This window comes from Trachypithecus francoisi, unplaced genomic scaffold, assembly GCF_009764315.1.
Source record: "Trachypithecus francoisi isolate TF-2019V2 unplaced genomic scaffold, Tfra_2.0 Lachesis_group4, whole genome shotgun sequence".
Lineage (NCBI taxonomy): Eukaryota > Metazoa > Chordata > Mammalia > Primates > Cercopithecidae > Trachypithecus > Trachypithecus francoisi.
This window is the reverse complement of record NW_022681469.1, coordinates 109,822,763-109,843,358: the sequence shown is the minus strand read 5'-3', so window position 1 is coordinate 109,843,358 and position 20,596 is coordinate 109,822,763. Positions and strand designations below refer to the sequence as shown.

The window sequence follows — 20,596 nt, the reverse complement described above, 5'->3', positions numbered from 1 at the left end:
AGATGGCATGAAGCCTCTGGGCTCGGGTTTCTGACTTGTCTCCCAGGAGCCGGTTTCTGTTTACCGCTGAAAGGCACAGCTGCTGCCAAATTTGAGGTGTGAGCTCACCGAGAAAGAAGCACTGCGCTCCCCCGGGAGCTTCGCAAAACGGGCCATTGCTGCCCTCAGTTCTGCAGCAGAGATGGTGGCCTTGAAGACCGTGAGCCTGCCTACAGGGTCACTGCGTCCGGTCTCACTCCAGCCAGGCTGCCGGCCCGGCCCCTGCCTCCATTTCCCTTGCTTTGAAATGTCAATGGCTGCGCGACCTGCTCCATCCTGCTCTGCAGCGCTGGGAAGATAGGAAGAGCCTTGGGGACTGAAGTCCAGCCTGCTGCCCAACGTCCTCTTCTGAAATTGAGGACGGTTGGCCAGGCCGAAGAAAACAGACCCAAGCTGTGTTTCAGGAGACACGGAAGCCCCCAGACTCTCCTACCTGCTTGTTTTTGTTCCTCCCTTAACCCACTCCATGGACCGGGGCCTTACGGGGTGGGGGGAGCCATACTGGCCCCAGGGTGGGCAGGGTGGAAGCCAGCCTTTTTGGGGACACGATCTTAGTATTAGAATGTCCATCTTTTCTAGTGACAGACCCAGGCAGTGGGTTCTGGCACAGCCATCTGCCAAAATCTTTCCTCCAAACAGATGTGCCCGTTTACAAAGGAGATCTAATGCAGGGTTTTAGCAGCAATGTAAGGGTCATCAGTAGTCAGGTGTGGGTAGCGGGTACTGGGGGACGCTGACGCACAGAATCGCTTCAGACCAAGAGTTCAAGACCGGCCTGGGCAACATAGTGAGACCTCGTCTCTACAAAAATATTTAAAAATTAGCCAGACACGGTGGTGTGTGCCTGAAGTCTCAGCTACTCAGGTGGTGTGTGGGAGGATAGCTTGAACATGGATGTCGAGGCTGCAGTGAGCTATGATCATACCACTCCAGCCTGGATGACAGAGCAAGACCCTGTCTCTAAACAACAACAACAAAAAGCAAAACAAAAGGGAAAAAACAGGAGTTCGAGACCAGCCTGGCCAATGTGGTGAAACCCCGTCTAGGCCAGGCGCGGTGGCTCACACATGTAATCCCAGCACTTTGGGAGGCCAAGGCGGGTGGATCATGAGGTCAGGAGTTCAAGACCAGCCTGGCCAACATGGTGAAACCCCGTCTCTACTAAAAACACAAAAAATTAGCGGGGCATGGTGGCGGGTTCCTGTAATCCCAACTACTGGGGAGACTGAGGCAGGAGAATCGCTTGAACCCGGGAGGCGGAGGTTGCAATGAGCAGAGATCACGCCACTGCACTCCAGCCCAAGCAACGGTGAGAGACTCCGTCTCAAAAAAAAAAAAAAAAAAAAAAAGCCACGCGCGCCTGTAGTTCCAGCCACTCGGGAGTCTGAGGTGGGAGGATCACCCGGGCCGGGGAGGTTGAGGTCACAGCGAGCTATGACTGCGCCACTGCAGTCCAGCCTGGGCAACGGGAGTGAGACCCTGTCTCAAAAAAAAAAACAAGAGCAAAAAAGGTGAACATGATTGTATGTAAATTATACTTCGTTTTAAAAATGCACAGAACAAATCAGTATTTGCAAGACGCGGTGCAGTCCCCAGCACGGAGAAGACAACTTGCGAATTCCACGACGGAAGAGCTGCATTTCCATCAGCCAGGGCCCTGCAGGTGACCGCGCCTGCAGACCCCACACATTCCCCAGAAGGGCGCCTGGGGAGGAGGGGCCAAGGGAGGAGCCCGGCCTGGGAGCGCCTGCGCACGCCCGGAGCGGCGGCGAATTGGGGTGGGGGCGGCGGCCAGCACCGGGAGACGTTCGGAAGGCCAAGGAGGCACTGGCGGAGGTGAGCCCCGTGGGAAGCGCGGGCTGCCTCCCAGAGCCGCAGGGGCCCCTCCCCAAGACCCCTCCCCCAGATCCAAACCTCTCCCCTAGATGCACACACCTTTCCGAAGATGCAGACCCCTCCCCAACGTAGACCCCATATCTGAGACGCGGACCCCTCCGCCGATGCAGACCCCTCCCCCAGGTGCGGACCCCTCCCCCAGTGCGAGCCTCTCCCCCAGGTGCGGGCCCCTCCCCCAGATGCAAACCCCCGACCAGGTGCAGACCCCTCCCCCAAATGCGGAGCCCTCCTCCAGGTGCAGACCCCTCCCTCAGAAGCAGGCCTCTCCCCCGCATGCATGCCCCCTCCTCCAGGTGCAGCCCCCCTACCGGGACGCGGCCCCGCCCCGCCCGTCTCACCCCGTGACTCCTCCAGGCCCCTCCCCCTCCCTCCCGCTCCTTCTCCCCTGCCCCCGCCTGGCGTCCCCCTCGCTCCTCCGCCCGCGGCCCGTAGCCGCCTCGTCATTGGCCAGAACGCTTCAGGTGGCGCGCTCGGGATTGGTGGAGGCCTGCGTTGCTCCCGCCCTCGGCCCGGGGCGCGGCCCGCGATTGGCTGGCGCGGGCAGAGCGTCTTCTCGGGCCTGGGCGGCGCAGACGAGGCCTGAGGCGGCGGCGCGAGGCAGGTGAGCTCAGCGGGCAGGGCCGAGGGGACCCTGGGGTGGGCGCTGGGCTGCGGGGAAGCGGGGCGGGGGCCGGGAGGACGCGGGGTCGCGGTCTGGGCGCCCTCAGCGCGGGCTGTGCTAGGGCCTCCTGGGCCTACGGCTGCCGCCCCCGCCTGTCCCGCGCCTCGCAGGTACCCCAGCCCCCGCAGGTGAAGACGCCCAGGGACCCTGGGGGTCGTGGCGCGGGGTCCTGCTCCTCCCCGGGGTGTCGCCGGCCGGGCCAGGGCGCGGGGTCGGGGGCGGAGCTGGGAGAGGCGCGGGAGGCCGCGGCGGGCGGCGCGGGCTGGGCGTGGAGGAGCGACCTCCCCGCGTTCTCAGGCCTCGGCCCGGGCTGCCCGCCTGGACCCCGCTGCAGGGTCCCAGCCACTGGAAGTAGCGGCCGGGCCGTGGGTGGGGTGGTGGGAAGACGGTTTTATTTAAGAGGTGGGGTCTCGACCTCCTGAGCGCGGGCGATCCTCCCGCCTCCGCCGCCCGAAGCGCTAGGATCACAGGCGTGAGCCACCGCGCCCGGCGGATACTCGCATTTTTTGTAGGGTTGGGGGGTTCTCTCTGTGCTCCCCAGGTCGGACTCTTAGGCTCTAGCGTTCCTCTCGCCCCCACCTGCCTGGAGGCGCGCGCGCGCGGGGTCTCCGCGCCCTGTTGCGCCTGCAAAGTGCCGGGAACGGTGTCTGGCGCAAAATAAGCAGCGGCGGGGAACACCTTGCCACTGTCACCGTCACGGGGAGGATTTCTCCCGGCCGCCCAGGACTCCCCGGGGCAGAGGGGCGGTGAGGTCCCAGGTCTCTGCTCTCGTTTTGCAGCTTGCGGTGGCTGCGCCTGGCTCTGATTCCAGGTGGGAAGCTGCTCAGAATCGTGTCTTCTAAGCTTTAGTAATAGTATTGCTCATGGAGTGCTTGCAGCTCTAATTGCTAATGCTTTCTTTGTATGAAGGCTTTTGTGTGCAATCCATTTTTACTTCCTACATCTCCACTGTAGAAACATCGTGGGTTTTGGTTTGTTCTCATCTGTTGTTGGACACAATAGTGTTTTGAACCCTTTAGTTTTCTCAAATTATTTATCTGTTTCCTCTTCTTTGTTTCCCTTTTTTTTTTTTTTCCTGAGTGTTTTGGAAATACTGCTGTTTGGGCTGGAAGGCTTGGGCTGGCTTTATAATTTTCTGATCTGTCTTCCATTTTCTATTCTACTTTCTAGATTTCCTCTTTTTCTTCCAATGTGTCTATTTAGCATTTTAGTTTGGCCATCGTATTTTAAATTTCCCAGAGCTGTTTTTTTTTCTCCTTTAAAATTTGTGATATGTTGTTCATAAATGCAGTATCTTCTCATTCACCTGCTTTTTTTTCGATTGTGCTAAAATACACGTAACATAAAACAACATTACCACCTAGTTACATAACGTTTTCATCATCCCAGATGGAAACCCTATACCTGTTAAGCAGCCACTGCCCATTCTTCCGTCTTCCCAGGCCCTGGTAATGGCTAATCTGCTTTCTGTCTCTATGAATTGGCTTGTTCTGGAGATTTCATGTAAATGGAATTATACAATATGCAGCCTCTTGTGTCTGGCCTCTTTCACTGAAGATAATATCTTCAGAGTTCATGCATGTTGTAGACTGTATCAGTATTGCATTCCTTTTTATGACTGAATAATTGTCCATTGTATAGATGTACCACATTATGTTTATGCATTAGTCTGCTGATGGTCGCCTGGGCTGTTTCCACCTGTTGGCTCTTGTGAGTAATGCAGCTATTATGAACATTTGTGTATGAGTTTTTATTTGAGCACCTGTTTTCAATTCTTTGGTTATATACCAAGGAATGGAGTTGCCAGGTCATATGGCAAGTCTGTGTTTAGCTTTTTGAGGAACTGCCAAATGATTTTTCACAGTGGCCGCACCATTTTACATTTCCATCAGCAACATGTGAGAGTTCACTTTCTGCACATTCTCCCAACACTTAGTTTCCAAAAAGGATGACCATGCTAGTGGGTCTGAAGTGGCGTCTCATTTGGCTGTGATTTGCATGTCCCTGATGACCAGTGAAGTTGAGAATTGTTTCATGTCCATGTTGGCCATTGTATATTTTTGGAGAAATTCTCATTCAGGTCCTTCCCCGTCTACCCACCCAACCCCCCTTTTTTTTTTTTTTTTTTTTTTTGAGGTGGAGTCTCACTTTGTCACCCAGGCTGGAGTGCAGTGGCGTGATCTCGGCTCACTGCAAGCTCCACCTCACAGGTTCACACCATTCTCCCGCCTCAGCCTCCCGAGTAGCTGGGACTACAGGCGCCCGCCACCACACCTGGCTAATTTTTTTGTATTTTTAGTAGAGAGGGGGTTTCACCGTGTTAGCCAGGATGGTCTCGATCTCCTGACCTTGTGATCCGCCACCCTTGGCCTTCCAAAGTGCTGGGATTACAGGCATGAGCCACGGCGCCCGGCCTTTTTTTTTTTTCCCCAGGCTGGAGTGCAGTGGCACAAACTCAGCTCACCGCAACCTCTGCTTCCCGGGTTCAAGCGATTCTCCTGCCTCAGCCTCCTGAGTAGCTGGGATTACAGGTGCCTGCCATCACACCCGGCTAATTTTGTATTTTTAGTAGAGATGGAGTTTCCCCATGTTGGTCAGGTTGGTCTCAAACTCCCAACCTTAGGTGATCCACCCGTGTCGGCCTCCCAAAATGCTGGGATCACAGGCATGAGCCACCCTGCCCGGCCTCTTTCTCCTTTTTTAAATTGGGTTACCTTTTTTTTTTTCTCTCTATTTTTTTTTTTTGAGTTGTCAGAATTCTTTATTCTGTATACTAGACCCTTATCAGATATATGATTAGTAAATACTTTCTCCCAGTCTTTGGATTGTTTCTTCACTCTCTTGTTAGTGTCCTTTGATGCACAAATTGATGAACTCTTAATTTTTCTGTTTTTTCTTTTACTGCACGTACTTTTGATGTAATACCTAAGAACTCTGAAAACTCCAAGGTCAGGAGGATTTGTCCTGTGTTTTCTTTTAAGAGTTGATCATTTTAGCTCTTGTATTTAGGTTTTTGATCCATTTTGAGTTCATTCTTGTGTATGATGTGTGGTAGGGTCTAACTTCGTTCTCTTGCATGTGGATATTCAATTGTTCAAGCATCATTTGTTGGCAAGACTGCTTTTTCCCTATTGAGTGGTCTTGGTGCCCTTGTCCAAATCAATTGACTATAGATGTGTGGGTTTATTTTTGGACCCTGTTCTGCAGGTCTGTATGTTTTTATGCCAATGCCACACTTTTTTTTTCTTTTGAGATGGAGTCTTGCCCTGTTGCCCAGGCTGGAGTGCAGTGGTATGATCTCTGCTCACTGCAGCCTCCACCTTCTGGGTTCAAACGTGTCTCCCGCCTCAGCCTCCCGAGTAGCTGGAATTACAGGTGCATGCTACCACGCCCAGCTAATTTTTGTATTTTTAGTAGAGATGGGGTTTCACCGTGTTGGCCAGGATGGTCTCGATCTCCTGACCTCGTGATCCACCCGTCTTGGCCTCCCAAAGTGCTGGGATTACAGGCTTGAGCCACCGCGCCCGGCCAGTTTCAGATTGTTTATTGCTAGTGTGTAGAAATGCAACTGACTTTTGTATTGATCTTGTATCCTGAAACTTTGCTGAGTTTGCTTATTAGTTCTGACAGCAGTTTTTTGGTTGATTCTTTAGGATTTTCTAGATATGAGATCATGTCATCTGAGAATAAAGGTAGTTTTACATCTTCCTTTCCAATTAGTATGCCGCCCCTGCCCCTGCTTTTCTTTTTTTTTTTTTTTCCTTTTTTTTTTGAGACGGAGTCTTGCTCTGTCGCCCAGGCTGGAGTGCAGTGGCGGGATCTCAGCTCACCGCAAGCTCCGCCTCCCGGGTTGACACCATTCTCCTGCCTCAGCCTCCCGAGTAGCTGGGACTACAGGTGCCCGCCACCTCGCCCGGCTAGTTTTTTATATTTTTTGGCAGAGACGGGGTTTCACCGTATTAGCCAGGATGGTCTCGATCTCCTGACCTCGTGATCCACCCGTCTCGGCCTCCCAAAGTGCAGGGATTACAGGCTTGAGCCACTGCGCCCGGCCAGCCCCTGCTTTTCTTAACGAATTGCTCTGGGGAGAACTTCCAGTATGGTGTTGAGCAGTGGTGAAAGTGGCCACCCTTGTCTTGTTGCTCATCTCAGGGGGAAAATTTGAATACGACATTCACTGAGTTTTTCTTTTTCTTTTTTTTTGAGAGGGAGTCTCGTGCCCAGGCTGGAGTGCAGTGGCCGGATCTCAGCTCACTGCAAGCTCCGCCTCCTGGGTTTACGCCATACTCCTGTCTCAGCCTCCCGAGTCGCTGGGACTACAGGCACCTGCCACCTCGCCCGGCTAGCTTTTTGTATTTTTTAGTAGAGACGGGGTTTCACCGTGTTAGCCAGGATGGTCTCGATCTCCTCACCTCGTGATCTGCCCGTCTCGGCCTCACCAAAGTGCTGGGATTACAGGCTTGAGCCACCGCACCCGGCCATCATTCACTGAGTTTTTCACAGATGCCCTTCATTGTGTGAGGAGCAAGTTCCCTTCCATTCCCGGCTTGTTGAGTGTTTTTATTATGGAAAGGTGTTGGAGTTTGTGAGGTGCTTTTTCTGCACCAATTGAGATGATCACATGGCTTTGCCTAATTGCTTCTTGAACAGATTGTGAGTATTCAGTTTCTCCTGTATTTTGGTTCCATCTTATACCCTCACTTCCAATTGTAACCTAGTGCCACTATTTTTGGAGGCTTTTGGGGGTTCCATGATCGTGTTCTCCACTGCATGCTTATGACTCAACTTTTTCTGGCCTAAGACAGTTTTTATTAATCTATCTAGCTCCCCAGAATGTATTACTATTTTCTTTTCTCCCTTTCTTTTTGTTCTCAATGAAATATGCCCTTAAAAAATAGCCCTTTCTCAAAGGGCTCCTTAGTAGCTGGAGTAGCTGGAACTACAGGTGCACGCCACCACTCCCAGCTAATGTTTCTATTTTTAGTAGAGACGAGGTTTTACCATGTTGATCAGGCTGGTCTCGATGTCTTGACCTCGTGATCTGCCCACCTCAGCCTCCCCAAGTGCTGGGATTACAGGCATGAGCCACGGCGCCCTACCTGGTGACCTGTTTTCAAAGAATGCTGATGTTTAATGGGGTGTATTGTCAGCTCATCACCATTGTTTCCTGGTCCTGAATTTATGATGATCGAATGGTCTCCTAAACAGTCTGTTTTATGATGTCTCTAGATTCTGAAAATCTAATTCAAATCTGCTTACAGTAAATGCCAGGTAGTGTTTTTTGTAGGAGAAGCTGTGATGGGATGAAACCATCCTTCAGCGTTTAACCCTTGCCCTTACCACAGCGTTTCAGGGTGAGGTGAGAGTCCCAGAATTGCATCTCCTGGAGGCAGTTGGATTGCATGTCCTAAAGCCCACTGGTGGTTCAGGTTAAGCGGTCCTGAACACAGCGGGAAAGGGAGTTCCCACATGTGGGTTTGTCAGGCAGATTGGAAACAGGACTGTCGGGGCGGTAGGCGCGGTGTCGTCGGCCTCACCTTTCCCTTTGTGTATTTGGTGGGGTGGTTGTGCTTGGGTTGCCTGCTGGAGGGTTGCAGTGTTCCGTTGATTGAAAGCCTGTCCTTGTTTTCTTCTTCCCCTTGCTTCCTAAATGTGGAGCTCGTTGCTATTTTGGACTCTGCTCACCCACTCGATTTATAGACAGAGGAGACCAGCCTGCTGCGTCCTATTTGAAGCAGTTTGCTTCCACTGGGATGAAATAAACTAGGAAGTGTTAGATGAAAAATACAGAACATGATGTTGCTTCTTACAATACACTGTTTATATATTTGTATATTGTAATTGTTTCTATTTTATTCAGCATCTTGTGTAATTTATAGTTTAAATTGTGTCTGTAATTAAGCATGCTTGTTGTGTTGGTACTTTGGTTTTCATTTAGTTGCTTAGGGGCATACAGCGAGTGGCCGTAGGTTGTGAGTTTTAGTTTAGGCGGTAATGTCTGTGACAGACACTTTACGACGTTTGTGCAGAATTAAACTGTAGGCCTCAGACAAGCAGTGTGGATGCCATCACAGCTGGGTGCTGGGTTCCCTGGGTCCCAGCGATGGAGGGGAGACGCCCCTGGGGCATGTGTAGTTTGAACACAGAGCAGCCCTTTGGTTGCTTTGTTCTTAGTCATTCTGTTTATTTTGATTTTTTTTTTTTTTTTTTTTTTTTGAGATGGAGTCTCGCTCTGCCACCCGGGCTGGAGTGCAGTGGCCAGATCTCAGCTCACTTCAGCTCACTGCAAGCTCCGCCTCCCGGGTTTATGCCATTCTCCTGCCTCAGCCTCCCGAGTAGCTGGGACTACAGGCGCCCGCCACCACGCCCGGCTAGTTTTTTGTATTTTTTAGTAGAGACGGGGTTTCACTGTGTTAGCCAGGATAGTCTCGATCTCCTGACCTCGTGATCCACCCGTCTCGGCCTCCCAAAGTGCTGGAATTACAGGCTTGAGCCACTGCGCCTGGCCTATTTTGATTTTTAATATTATTGGAAGATGTGAGCTGTATCTGCAGTATGAAAAACAGATGACTTTATTATGTCTTTACTTGCTACAAACTGAAACGTATTCACCTCGAGCCTAGTGCCTAGTGCTGGGAAGGACAGAGCGCTAGAAGGGTGATCTGGACGTGGTGTGGATGTGTATTCCAGCACGTGTAGGACCCTGAGACTGCTGTTCCCAATTACCGTGGGAATGGAGCAGCTGACACACCTGTTTGGGTTAGACGAGGAAGAATGTGAAGGCCTGAACGTGGCGGGAGGAAGAATGAGAGGCCCAAGCGCAGCACACACAGCCCTGTGGCCGCTTGCAAATTCCCACGCAGCCCCGTGGTCGCCCACGAATTCCTACACACGGCCCTGTGGCCACGCACGAATTCCCACACGAACACGGCCCTGTGGCCACGCACGAATTCCCGCAAGCACACGGCCCCATGGCCGCACATGAATTCGCACACACACACGGCCCTCTGGCCACGCATGCATTCCCACACGCACACGGCCCTCTGGCCACGCATGTATTCCCGCACGCACATGGCCCTGTGGCCACGCACAAATTCCCACACATGGCCCTGTGGTCATGCACGAATTCCGGCACACACACGGCCTGTGGCCACGCACATATTCTTACATGCACACGGCCCCATGGCCACGCACAAATTCCCACACATGGCCCTGTGGCCACCCGTGAATTCCTGCAGGCACACAGCCCTCTGGCCACGCACGAATTCCCACACGTGGTCCTGTGACCACGTACAAATTCCTGTACAGGATTTTTCCGGAGCGTAATCAGGTAAGGAGTAGAGAGTAGTGGAGACAGGAGGATTGTCAGCTTAGTGACCAAGTGAGCATGGTGCGTGGTGTGGCGAGCGCCCCCTTCCAGGCACTTGCAGCGTTCACTTGTTCTGCAAGCAGGGATTAGAGCTGAAGGTGAAGGAGGCACAGTTCCTGCCCTCACAGAGTTCAGGGGCCACTTGGAGAGAAGGACTCAGTAAGAAATAATCATTACCATTTGTGTTAGTGCTGATCACCAGTGAGCGCTGGAATTGGCAGGAACTGGGGTAGGATGAGGCCCATGGGGGCTTCCTGCTGGTGGTATCTCTGCTGAATATTAAGTGTGAGAAGAAGTTAGCTAGGCAGAGTTTGGGGTATAACTAGACCAAGGAGATGCGGAAGGGGGTCAGAAAATAGGAGGGCACCTCTGACAGGAGGACACTCATTGCAAGGAAAGAGTGGAGGAGCGGCATATAAATGGGTGGGGAGGAGAGGGCGCCCTGCAGCCACGGTGGATCCTAAGGCATGGATGGGAAGTGAGGAGGGAGAAGTAGCAGCATTTGCACCAGGGCCATGTGTGCAGGCAGCCACGGGGGGAGTCCTTGCGAACAAGGTAGGCAGATTTCTCTGTAGATGGATCATTCAGGTGGTTGTCTCAAGGATCGGCTTGAAAGGCAAGACTGGAGCCAGGGAGACGGTCAGGGCGTTTGCAGGGAGCCAGCCAGAGGTGGCATGTCAGGGCGGGAATGGAGAGGGGGCATAGGGCACGCGCCCAGGAGAGGGAGGAGCAGGCCCGGGGCATGATTTGGACCTGTGAACCTGCCTGACGTGTGGGCCATCCAGGCGGAAACGCCCAACAGGAAATAAAACGATACTTGTGTACTAACAGCATTTACAGATGAGTTACATGAATTATTAATGGCTTGCAGTGTAAAAGTCAAAACAGTAAGAGTAGGAGAGTCCACTGCAGACCATTCTTGTGTTCTTGGCTTAGGGAAAGTCTTTCTAAGAAGCAGGACGTGAGTCAGGGAAGGGAAAGACCAGACATGGTGTGGCCAAAGTCACCTGGTTGAAGTTAAGGACGGCGGGAGTATCCCTGGCATGTGTAGCGGATTCATATCCTTACGTGTATGTGGTCCTGTAAAACAGAAAAGGACAGATCTCCTCACGGGATGAGAAATACACCTGGCTGAGAAACATGAGAAGATGTTTCAAGTCCCTGATAATTAAGGAAATGAACGTGAAAGCTGTGTGAACCTCTGGGTCCAGACCCAGCACTGGCTGTGTAGGAGGAGGATGCTGAGTGTGGCTTCAGCACATCATTGCTTGAGGGCCACTGGCTGAGATGAGTTCTTCCAGGAGACTTTTCATTGGCGGTCCTGATCGTACTGGTTATAAGGACATTTTGTGCACTCTAGGTTTGAAGCAAATACAATGAAACTATTTATTTAGCCAGGCGCGGTGGCTCAAGCCTGTAATCCCAGCACTTTGGGAGGCCGAGATGGGCGGATCACAAGATCAGGAGATCAAGACCATCCTGGCTAACACGGTGAAACCCCGTCTCTATTAAAAAAAAAATACAAAAGACTAGCCAGGCGTGGTGGCGGCGCCTGTAGTCCCAGCTACTCGGGAGGCTGAGGCAGGAGAATGGCGTGAACCCAGGAGGCGGAGCTTGCAGTGAGCCCAGATCCGGCCACTGCACTCCAGCCTGGGCGACAGAGCCAGACTCCATCTCAAAAAAAAAAAAAAAAGAAACTTTATTTAATAGTTCTGTTTTCCTAGACCCTTTGCAGTAATATGTATAAACTAAATGATTTGGCCTTGGGCTTTTGCTGAAACACTGTGATGACCACCTTTTTGTAAGAGGAAATGGGGTTTTTATTGAAAAGATCCAGTGCCCTTACCATAAGGAGATGTACGCACGTGATAATCGGTCTTCTGGAAGAAGTCATTTTCTTTGACATGCAAAGCTGTTTTCTTGATGTACAGGCTAAATGGGCCTGCGTATCTTTTCCTGTTGTTTCATCATTTCCAAAACAAGTGAAGAAACATGGCATCTTGACTAGGAACTATCTGTCATATACAGCTTTGCTGCTGATGGGTGTGCTGGGAGGCAGCCTGGAGCAGGCAAGTGCTGGCCAGGTGCGTCCGCGGGCCGGGTGCGTCCGCTGGCCGGGTGCTCCGCTGGCTGGTGCGTCTGCTGGCTGGTGCGTCTGCTGGCTGGGTGCTCCGGCGGTGCTCCGAGGAGCAGGTTCTGTTTCTAGCCCCTGCGAATGTGTCCACACCACCGCTAAGGCAGTGGGAGACCTTGAGTTGGACCCCAGAGGACTGGCTGCCTGTCCTGCCTCACAAATGAAGATGAAATTTCTTTTTGAAAGTAATATTTATTACGGTAAGTATTATTTTTTTTTGAGATAGAGTCTCGCTCTGTTGCCCAGGCTGGAGTACAGTGGTGCGATCTCGCCTCACTGCAAGCTCCGCCTCCTGGGTTTACGCCATTCTCCTGCCTCAGCCTCCCGAGTAGCTGGGACTACAGGTGCCCGCCACCTCGCCTGGCTAATTTTTTGTGTTTTTAGTAGAGATGGGGTTATTCACTGTGTTAGCTAGGATGGTCTCGATCTGACCTCATGATCCACCAGTTTTAAGTAATTATTTACAGTGGACTTAAGAAACAAACCGGGCCGGGCATGGTAGCTCACACCTGTAATCCCAGCACTTTGGGAGGCTGAAGAAAATTGCTTGAGGCCAGGAGTTCAAGACCAGCCTGGACAACTCTCTAAAAAAATAAAAAGATTAACCGGGTGCCATGGCGCGCCCCTGTGGTCCCAGCACTATGGGAAGCTGAGGCAAGAGGACCACTTGAGCCCAGGAGATGGAGGCTGCAATGAGCTGTGATCTCACCCCTGGCACTATAGCCTGGGTGACAGAATGAGACCCTGTGTCTTAAAATACATATGTAAGAAAGAAAGAACAAAGAAACGAACTGCCTGATGTCAGGCTAGCTGCCGTTTGACAACCCTGGCCTGGGGTGCTTAAGGATTAGCGAGGGCAAGGATTGAGCAAGTGTGTGTGCCTGTGTGCTCATCATGCCCCCCTCAGTGTCTCTCGGGAAGGTCCCTGAGGGAAGGATCTGGTGAAAGAAACATCGCCGCCCAGCCGGGTGGAGCAGGCGTCCGCTGAGGCTGGGGGCTGCAGCTCCGGGTGTCCCTGTGGACGTCGGGCTTGTGGCAAATGGCACTCTGGGAGGAGGGGCCTGTGTGTCCCCCGGAGGATCAGTGACAGACTGACAGAGTTTTGCAGGTTTGAGTCGTAGGTGTGACTTGTTTCAGGAGGTAGGCTGCCGTTTTAAACCAGGGCTTGCAGGATCCGTGTGGGCAGGTTCCCTACCTGCAATGTTTCTGATGGGAACGCTGCGTCTCACTGGGCTCCCTCTCAGTGTTAGTCCATGTCGTCAGTGAGCAACGCTGGGGCACAGGAAATGCAGCTTACAGCATTGTGCTAATGTCTGTAAACGGTGTCTCTGCAGCAGATCCCGTTGTTTATGTCTCCTAGAAAATATCAACTCAGTGTTTACAGTTGCTGTTCCTAGGCTGAAGGGAAGTGCTGCCCGCAGGCATTCAAGTTTGCCCTTCCCAGTTTTCTTTAGAGCTGATAGTATGTCTTAAGATGGTGTGTTGATTTTATTTCAGAACTCTCAGGGTTTGTTTTTTGTTTTTGTTTTTGAGATGGAGTCTTACTCTGTCACCCAGGCTTGAGTGCAGTGGTGGATCTCAGCACAGTCCCCTCTGTGCACACCTGTGCTGAGCCGGCCAGCCTGAGAACCCACCCCCAGGGCTTTCTGATGCCCAGCTCCTATCTCAGCGTCCTGCACAAAGCTGGGTACCAGTTAGTCTGTCTCCTTCCACCAGGCCAGGGGACACACACTTGTGCAGAACACGACTCTCACAAGGCCATGCCAGGCGTGACACTCAGGGCAGGGCAGCCAGGGAGACACGGATGCCGGCAGGAGTGTTATGCCTGAAGACAGCACATCTATGCAGAATGTCAACTTCAGATTCTTTCCAGGTTCTTCTGATGCCATCAAAAACATCCTGGGTCCATTTTTCACTTACGGTGTGGTTGCAGATCAGATTATAAATGCAAAACACATCTTCCTTGAGTCTCTCAGACAGGCGACCAAGGCAGCCTCCTCTTCACATAGGAAGGCTCTAATGTTACATTTCGGTTTTAATTAGCAGTGATGTAATGGAGACTGGGAACAGTGTTGTGAAAACGCTGAGTACTCTTTGGTGGCCAGTAGAGCTGGTCTCGGAACCATGCTTTGGCCTGCAGGTGTGCCGGCGAGCTCTGCGAGGGCTGGGGGCTCCCGCCTGCTGGCTAAGTCCCAGCTGTGGGGCTCATCGGTGAACCTTTGCCTTTCATTTAGGGCAGGGTGAACAAATCTTTCGTTTCAGGAATTGATTGCCCAGTAGAAAAATAACTGTTCTTAAAGTTTAAAACATCGGCCCCATCGCTTTACTCCTCAAAATAACTGCAGCTGATGCCTGAGTGCTTGTCACCTGTCAGGCATTGCCTGAGGTGCGCAGTTTCATTTAATCCTTTTTTGACTTCATTTTATTTTATGCTATAATTTAATACTTGGTTTTGTAAAGGGCTAAGGATGAAGTTTAAAATCTTCCTGATCCATGTTGTGGTCTGTTAAGGGGGAAGGAGGGAGTGAATGAGACTGCAGGGTGGGGAGGGGAGTTGGAGAACTCTGGGAGCCTCTTACCTGGCAGCAGGCCTGTGGCGCATGTGGGAGCGCGCGGAGCACCTGCCTTGGGGACACCGGGGCACATTGTCACAGCCTCTGCTGCTGCTGCCTTGCAAGGTTCTGCTTGGCATGAGCCTGGCCTTTGGCGCTTGTCAGGGTGGGGTTATTTTCTCAGCTGAGAGATAACGGCCAGGACATTTCCCTTGATCCTGGACAGGTGTCATTAGGCCAGGACTGCATCAGGGTGGGTAAGGTGCCCTGTTTCTTCATTTCAAAGTGTAGGAAATAGAGAAAATGATAGATTCCACGTGTTTTATACATAGATGCATTTCACCGGGGAACATAAACTTAAAATTCACGTGATTATAAAAATGAAATCAGAGTGATGAAGACAGATTAAGGGTCTGTAATCACAGACTCTCCACGTCCGCACTTCCCTCACCACCTGCTGAACCTGGAGTGTGACCTCTTTTCCCTACCATCCCTGTCTTCCTTGCTTTCCTGTTCTCTGGCCTGGCTGTCCTAATGGACTTATTGCTAAATTAGCCCAACATCTGAGCAGGAGTGGGCATCCATAGCATTACTCAGCCCCATGTCCCCCCACCCAGGGCAGGAGCAGGATTGGGCATCCATAGCATTACTTAGCCTAGTGTCCCCCCACCCAGGGCAGGAATGTCCCTCCACCCGGGGCAGGAGCAGGAGTGGGCGTCTGTAGAAACACTGAGTTAGCCCAGTGTCCCCCCATGGCGGGAGCGGGAGTGGACATTCGTTGAGCCCAGCCTTGGGCTGTTGCTTGGCAGTGCAGGCAGAGCCCATTGTTGCATTGCTGCTGGGTGGGGCTGGGTTCTGCAGAGGCTGCCGGACCAGACCTGTGCGCCTCAGGAGCCCAGGCATGGTGTGTAGGGCGAGGGTAGCCTACACTGGATCCAGACCAAGGCCCTGCTCCTGTGCCGGGCTCCTCTGCACATGGATTGAATCTAGATTTAGGTGTTGGTTAAAGTGTAGACAAGTGGGGGAGAGAGAGAGTTAAACAGATATTAACTATTATGTGGATTAAGTGATCACAGTTAGTTGTATTTGCAAAAAGCTGTTGAAACATAAGTTCATAGAATGCCAAACAAGTGTGAATTATACTTGCCGAGCCTGTGTTCTGGGTTGGGTACTGGGCTGGATGTCCCTGGAAAGAACTGAAGAATTTTGAAACGTGTTTTGAAATGCAGAAGTTTCGTCATGCTTGTCGATACTTATAGGTGTAGTACAATTTTTACATGTAAACAGTGGTCTTTATTTCTGTGGTACTTTATTTCAAAGAAAGTAGTATGAATTAAAGTACTTTTGGCTTGGTTTATGGAGCTCAGTCATTTGTACAAAAGTATGTTTTGTCCAGGATGTTCTTTTAGTTATATCTTCCTCAGATATTTCAATAGCTGACTACGACTCACGTTGCTACTATGAGGACTTCTTAAAAAGGCAGGGCGTGTGCATGTGAATATTTTTAGCCAGAGGAAGGTGTGAGTCATTCCAAAGAAATCTAGATGACAGCCTGAGAAACAATACACTCACCACTGTCTAACCTAAAAAATAACCTGTTTTTTGGTGAGGAAAAAAGTGTAAATAGTGCCTTAAACTTTTTTATTACTCACCCTGCAGTTTCTTTTCTGATTCCGAGATGCTTGTGAGAGCTTCAGCCATCTAGAACATGTACGCTGCTGTTTGACTACGGAGTAGCAGGTTGTTCTATTTTAGTTAATAAAATAAAAGCTGATTTCAAAAGACCGCGAACATTTTGACACAGGATTTAAAAACATCTTGAAGAGCGCTCTGAGTTTCTCTCAGTGTTTCTTGGAAGGTGCCCCCGTTTTCATGAGTCAGTCACTTTAGGGCTCCCCAGGTCTTTTTCTCAGGCTATATTAGGGGACTAGATACTACAGAAGTGTTCCTGGGCTTGTGACTATGGAAACACTTGTCTCCTCTGTTTAGAAAACACTGCTGCTGGCTGTGTTGCCTGGGAGTTTTGATGGTGACCTGAGTTGAGTTGCATGTAGGCGGCTCAGGTTGACTAAGACAGGACTGCCCTGGATTTCCCGCTTGTTAAACACTCTGCATTTCTTTCCCGCCCTCTGCAGTATGGTTTGAAGTGGTGAACATGGATTTTTCTCGGCTTCACATGTACAGTCCTCCCCAGTGTGTGCCGGAGAACACGGGCTACACGTATGCGCTCAGGTGAGTGTGCACCTGCACGTGGGGGCCTGGCCTTGTGATGCCCACTTGCTGCCGCGGTGGTGTGGACCTTAGCAGGAACTCGATAGTACTGCTGACTGCATGCTGTATTTTGAAGGTGAAAAAAACTGGTAAACTGTATCTTACGGCTTTAGGGTGGTTTTGAAAGCTGTGTTTCCGAATCTGTTTATCCTGGTGACTGGGTGGTTAGTCATCACACATGGCGTGCTGGCTTCAACCCCACCCAGGCGGTGGTGATCTGGAGAAGTCCCTGTGGTGATGGCTGGGGTTTGTGATGTGTATCAGTGGCTTGGTATTTTTGAGTTAACAGAAGTAACCTGGAAAATTATTTCCCGTTTGAAAGGAAGCATCATAGAATAGTGTTGAAGCTCAAGGTTTCAAGAACACAACTTTTGTCTGAGGCTGAGTTTTCTGCTTTTACTCATATTCTGATCCACTCAAACCGAGAGACGTTTGAGTCTGAAGAGGTGCTGGCCCTGCCCCTTGTGTTTTCAGTTTACCAGGTAGAAAGGGTGACTGAAACGAAGCTTGCGTTTGATGAAATCAAATCAAGCACCCAGGGAAAATATACAGCGAGACAGGTCAGGATCTGATCAGCAGGTTGGAAAACCTGTGTGTGTACCAAGCAGATGTTTCAGCGCCAAAGGAAAATATACAATGAGACAGGCCAGGATTTGATGAGCAGGTTGAAAAACTTGTGTACCCAAGCAGATGTTTAAGGCACCAGGAAAATGCTTGTGTAATTTTTTCAGAGGCTTATGTTTTTTTTGGAGACAGAGTCTCACCCTGTCACCCAGGCTGGAGTACAGTGGTGCAATCTCGGCTCACTACAACATCCACCTCCTGGATTCAAGCAGTTCTCCTGCCTCAGCTTCTGGAGTAGCTGGGATTACAGACATGCGGCCACCATGCCCGGCTAATTTTTCTGTTTTTAGTAGAAATGGGGTTTCACCATGTTGGCCAGGCTGATCTCAAACTCCTGACCTCGGGTGATCTGCCCGCCTCAGCCTCCCGAAGTGCTGGGATTACAGGCATGAACCACCACGCCCGGTCTCAGTGGCTTATCTTCTAAAGAGTGAAAATGTAATTGAAACTGTAAGAAAATTAGAAAATATTTTAAGAAAAATACTTCTTACCAGCATTAGTCAGATCTCACATTTGATGATTGAGTTTTTAATTCACAATTCTAGGTCACATCACACTTCCATAGCAACACTCTTTTGTTTTTTTTTGTTTTTTTTGTTTTTGAGACAGAGTCTCGCTCTATCGCCCAGGCTGGAGTACAGTGGCCGCATCTCAGCTCACTGCAAGCTCTGCCTCCCGGGTTTATGCCATTCTCCTGCCTCAGCCTCCCGAGTAGCTGGGACTACAGGCGCCGCCACCACGCCCGGCTAGTTTTTTGTATTTTTTAGTAGAAACGGGGTTTCACGGTGTTAGCCAGGATGGAACACTCTGTTTTGTAAAAGTCCTGTAGTGGTTAGAACAGAACAGGTAGGCCAGCTCAGACTGCTTCTTCCTTCAGACCGTGCAGCATGAAACAGTGATTTATGGTCATTTATTGTTGCTTTTCTGACCTATTTTAAATAGAGTTTTAAAAATGCCTGTGTGTGTTTCTCTACCTTGGGAGAGCAACACTTAACTTCATTGAAATTCACAGCCTTCCTTCAGTGAGACCTGTGGGCAGACCTCTGTGGCAGCTGGAGTGGGAAATGCAGGGGGAAGGTGGGCAGGGGCTGGCAGGAGTGGTGTAGGCTGGGCTGGGAATTTAGATTCTTGGTGGGCAGGGGCTGGCCGGGTGGTGTAGGCTGGGCTGGGAATTTGGACTCTTGGGCACTGGGAAACCCTGAAAGGTTTTAAAGGGGGAATGCTCTCTGAGGTTGCTGCAGGATAGAGGTCGGGGGCTGTTCAGGAGATGGCCAGAGTGCTTTGGGGAGGCCCAGCTCTGGATCAGGACCAGAGGGAAGGACCAGTCGCCTCGCGTGAGTCGAGGCCTGTGGTGCACAGCCGGAGACTGGAGGCGGGGGCCTCAGGGCTGGTCTGGACATCAGTGCCTGGGTCCACCTGGTCCTGGGCTGGCGTCCCGCAACTCTTGCTGCCCCAGCTGACCAGCCTTACACTGGGTCCTTACGCTCTTCTCTTTTTCCTTTCCTTAGGCTCCTGGTAGCCCTGGCCTCTTTTCTGAAAGTTCTCCTTGTCTTTTAGCCCTCCCTGCATAGTCGGAAGGTGGAGCGGCTGTTCCTGATGGCTTTCTCTCTCGGTCACTACCCTCATCTTGATTCTTAGCAATTTCAGTAAACACTGAAAAGATCTTCCAGCATCCTGGCTACTCACTTTCTTTAATTAAATTTTTTTTCTCTTTTTGGGGGCCAGGCACAGTGGCTCATGCCTGTAATCCCAGCACTTTGGGAGGTCGAGGTGGGTGGATCACTTGAGGTCAAGAGTTTGAGACTAGCCTGACCAACGTGGTGAAACCCCGTGTCTACTAAAAATACAAAAATTAGCTGGGTGTGGTGGCACGTGCCTATAATCCCAGCTACTTGGGAGGCTGAGGCAGGAGAATCGCTTGAACCTGGGAGGTGGGGGTTGCAGTGAGCCGAGATTGCACCACTGCACTTCAGCCCGGGAGATGGTGTGGGACTCCGTCTCAAAAAAAAAAATAATTTTTTTTCTCTTTTGGAAAATGACAATATGCACGTTGAGAGAACAGTGACAAGCCTATTTGCCGGCGACTGGCTTCCACGTGATGCATGCGGGTTCAGTGCTTCAGCTCACGGGTTTCCAGCCCGCTGTCCTGCTGCACCAGTGGCCTGGCACTCTCCCTGCTGGGACAGGGTGGGCCCGAACACTTCCTCCCACGTTCCCCTGGAACTTCACTGGATTATTTGAAGCCAGTCTCTGAAAGATAATGGTATATTTGGCTGGGCATGGTGGCTCACGCCTGTAATCCCAGCACTTGGGGAGGCCGAGGCGGGCGGATCATGAGGTCAGGAGATGAGACCATCCTGGCTAACACGGTTAAACCCCATCTCTACTAAAAATACAAAAAATTAGCCGGGCGAGGTGGCAGGCGCCTTTAGTCCCAGCTGCTAGTGAGGCTGAGGCAGGAGAATGGCGTGAACCTGGGAGGTGGAGCTTGCAGTGAGCCAAGATCATGCTACTGCTCTCCAGCCTGGGCAACAGAGCGAGACTCCATCTCAAAAAAAAGATAATGATATATTTAAAATAACCCAAATACCACTATCATCCCAGTCATTTAAAGGGGTTCTTAATGTATTTAGTCAGTGTTCCAATATCCCAGATCCTTGAATTTTTTTTCACAATTAATTTTTTTAAAATTAGCCTAAACAGGATCCTCATGTTACATTGGGTGATTTTCCTCTTAAGCCTCAATCTGTAATTCTTGTCAACTGGTAGTTAAGTCTGGAAGTGCGGTCATTTTTTGGTTTATTTCTTTATTGGCGTGACTCTGTGACAGATGGTGTTACAGGATGTAGCTGCCTGTCACCATCTTGAGTCTGTGCTGTCTGGCGTGTCTCCCCTGATAGCACTGAGGCTGATGGATGTTGTCAGCTGAACCCAGCCGCAGTAAAATCCAGCCATTGGCGATGGTGGCCTTGAGCTTCAGGGTCAGAGGAGGATGCTTCCCGGAGCCCTCGGACCCGACGTGCTGCTGCCCACGCTCGGATCCAGGGGCG

At 51.0% G+C, this 20,596-nt stretch overlaps 1 protein-coding gene across 44 annotated transcripts in view; it reads left to right on the top strand.

Moving 5' to 3' along the window:
* Window positions 1-2,304: 2,304 nt before the first annotated feature.
* The window catches only part of SUN1 (Sad1 and UNC84 domain containing 1), a 55,464-nt gene continuing 37,172 nt past the window's right edge, over window positions 2,305-20,596 (top strand). For 14 of the 44 annotated variants that reach the window (XM_033194484.1, XM_033194482.1, XM_033194479.1 and 11 more), the window contains exons 1-2: window positions 2,305-2,536; window positions 16,787-16,883. In XM_033194484.1, the coding sequence (XP_033050375.1) occupies window positions 16,807-16,883 (77 nt within the window). In that variant the 5' untranslated portion in view covers window positions 2,305-2,536; window positions 16,787-16,806. Of the gene's footprint in view, window positions 2,537-3,089; window positions 3,408-9,254; window positions 9,459-9,556; window positions 9,680-9,882; window positions 9,927-12,159; window positions 12,300-16,217; window positions 16,392-16,786; window positions 16,884-20,596 lie in introns of those variants that run through there. The other 30 variants (XM_033194466.1, XM_033194465.1, XM_033194459.1 and 27 more) reach the window with 9 other exon arrangements.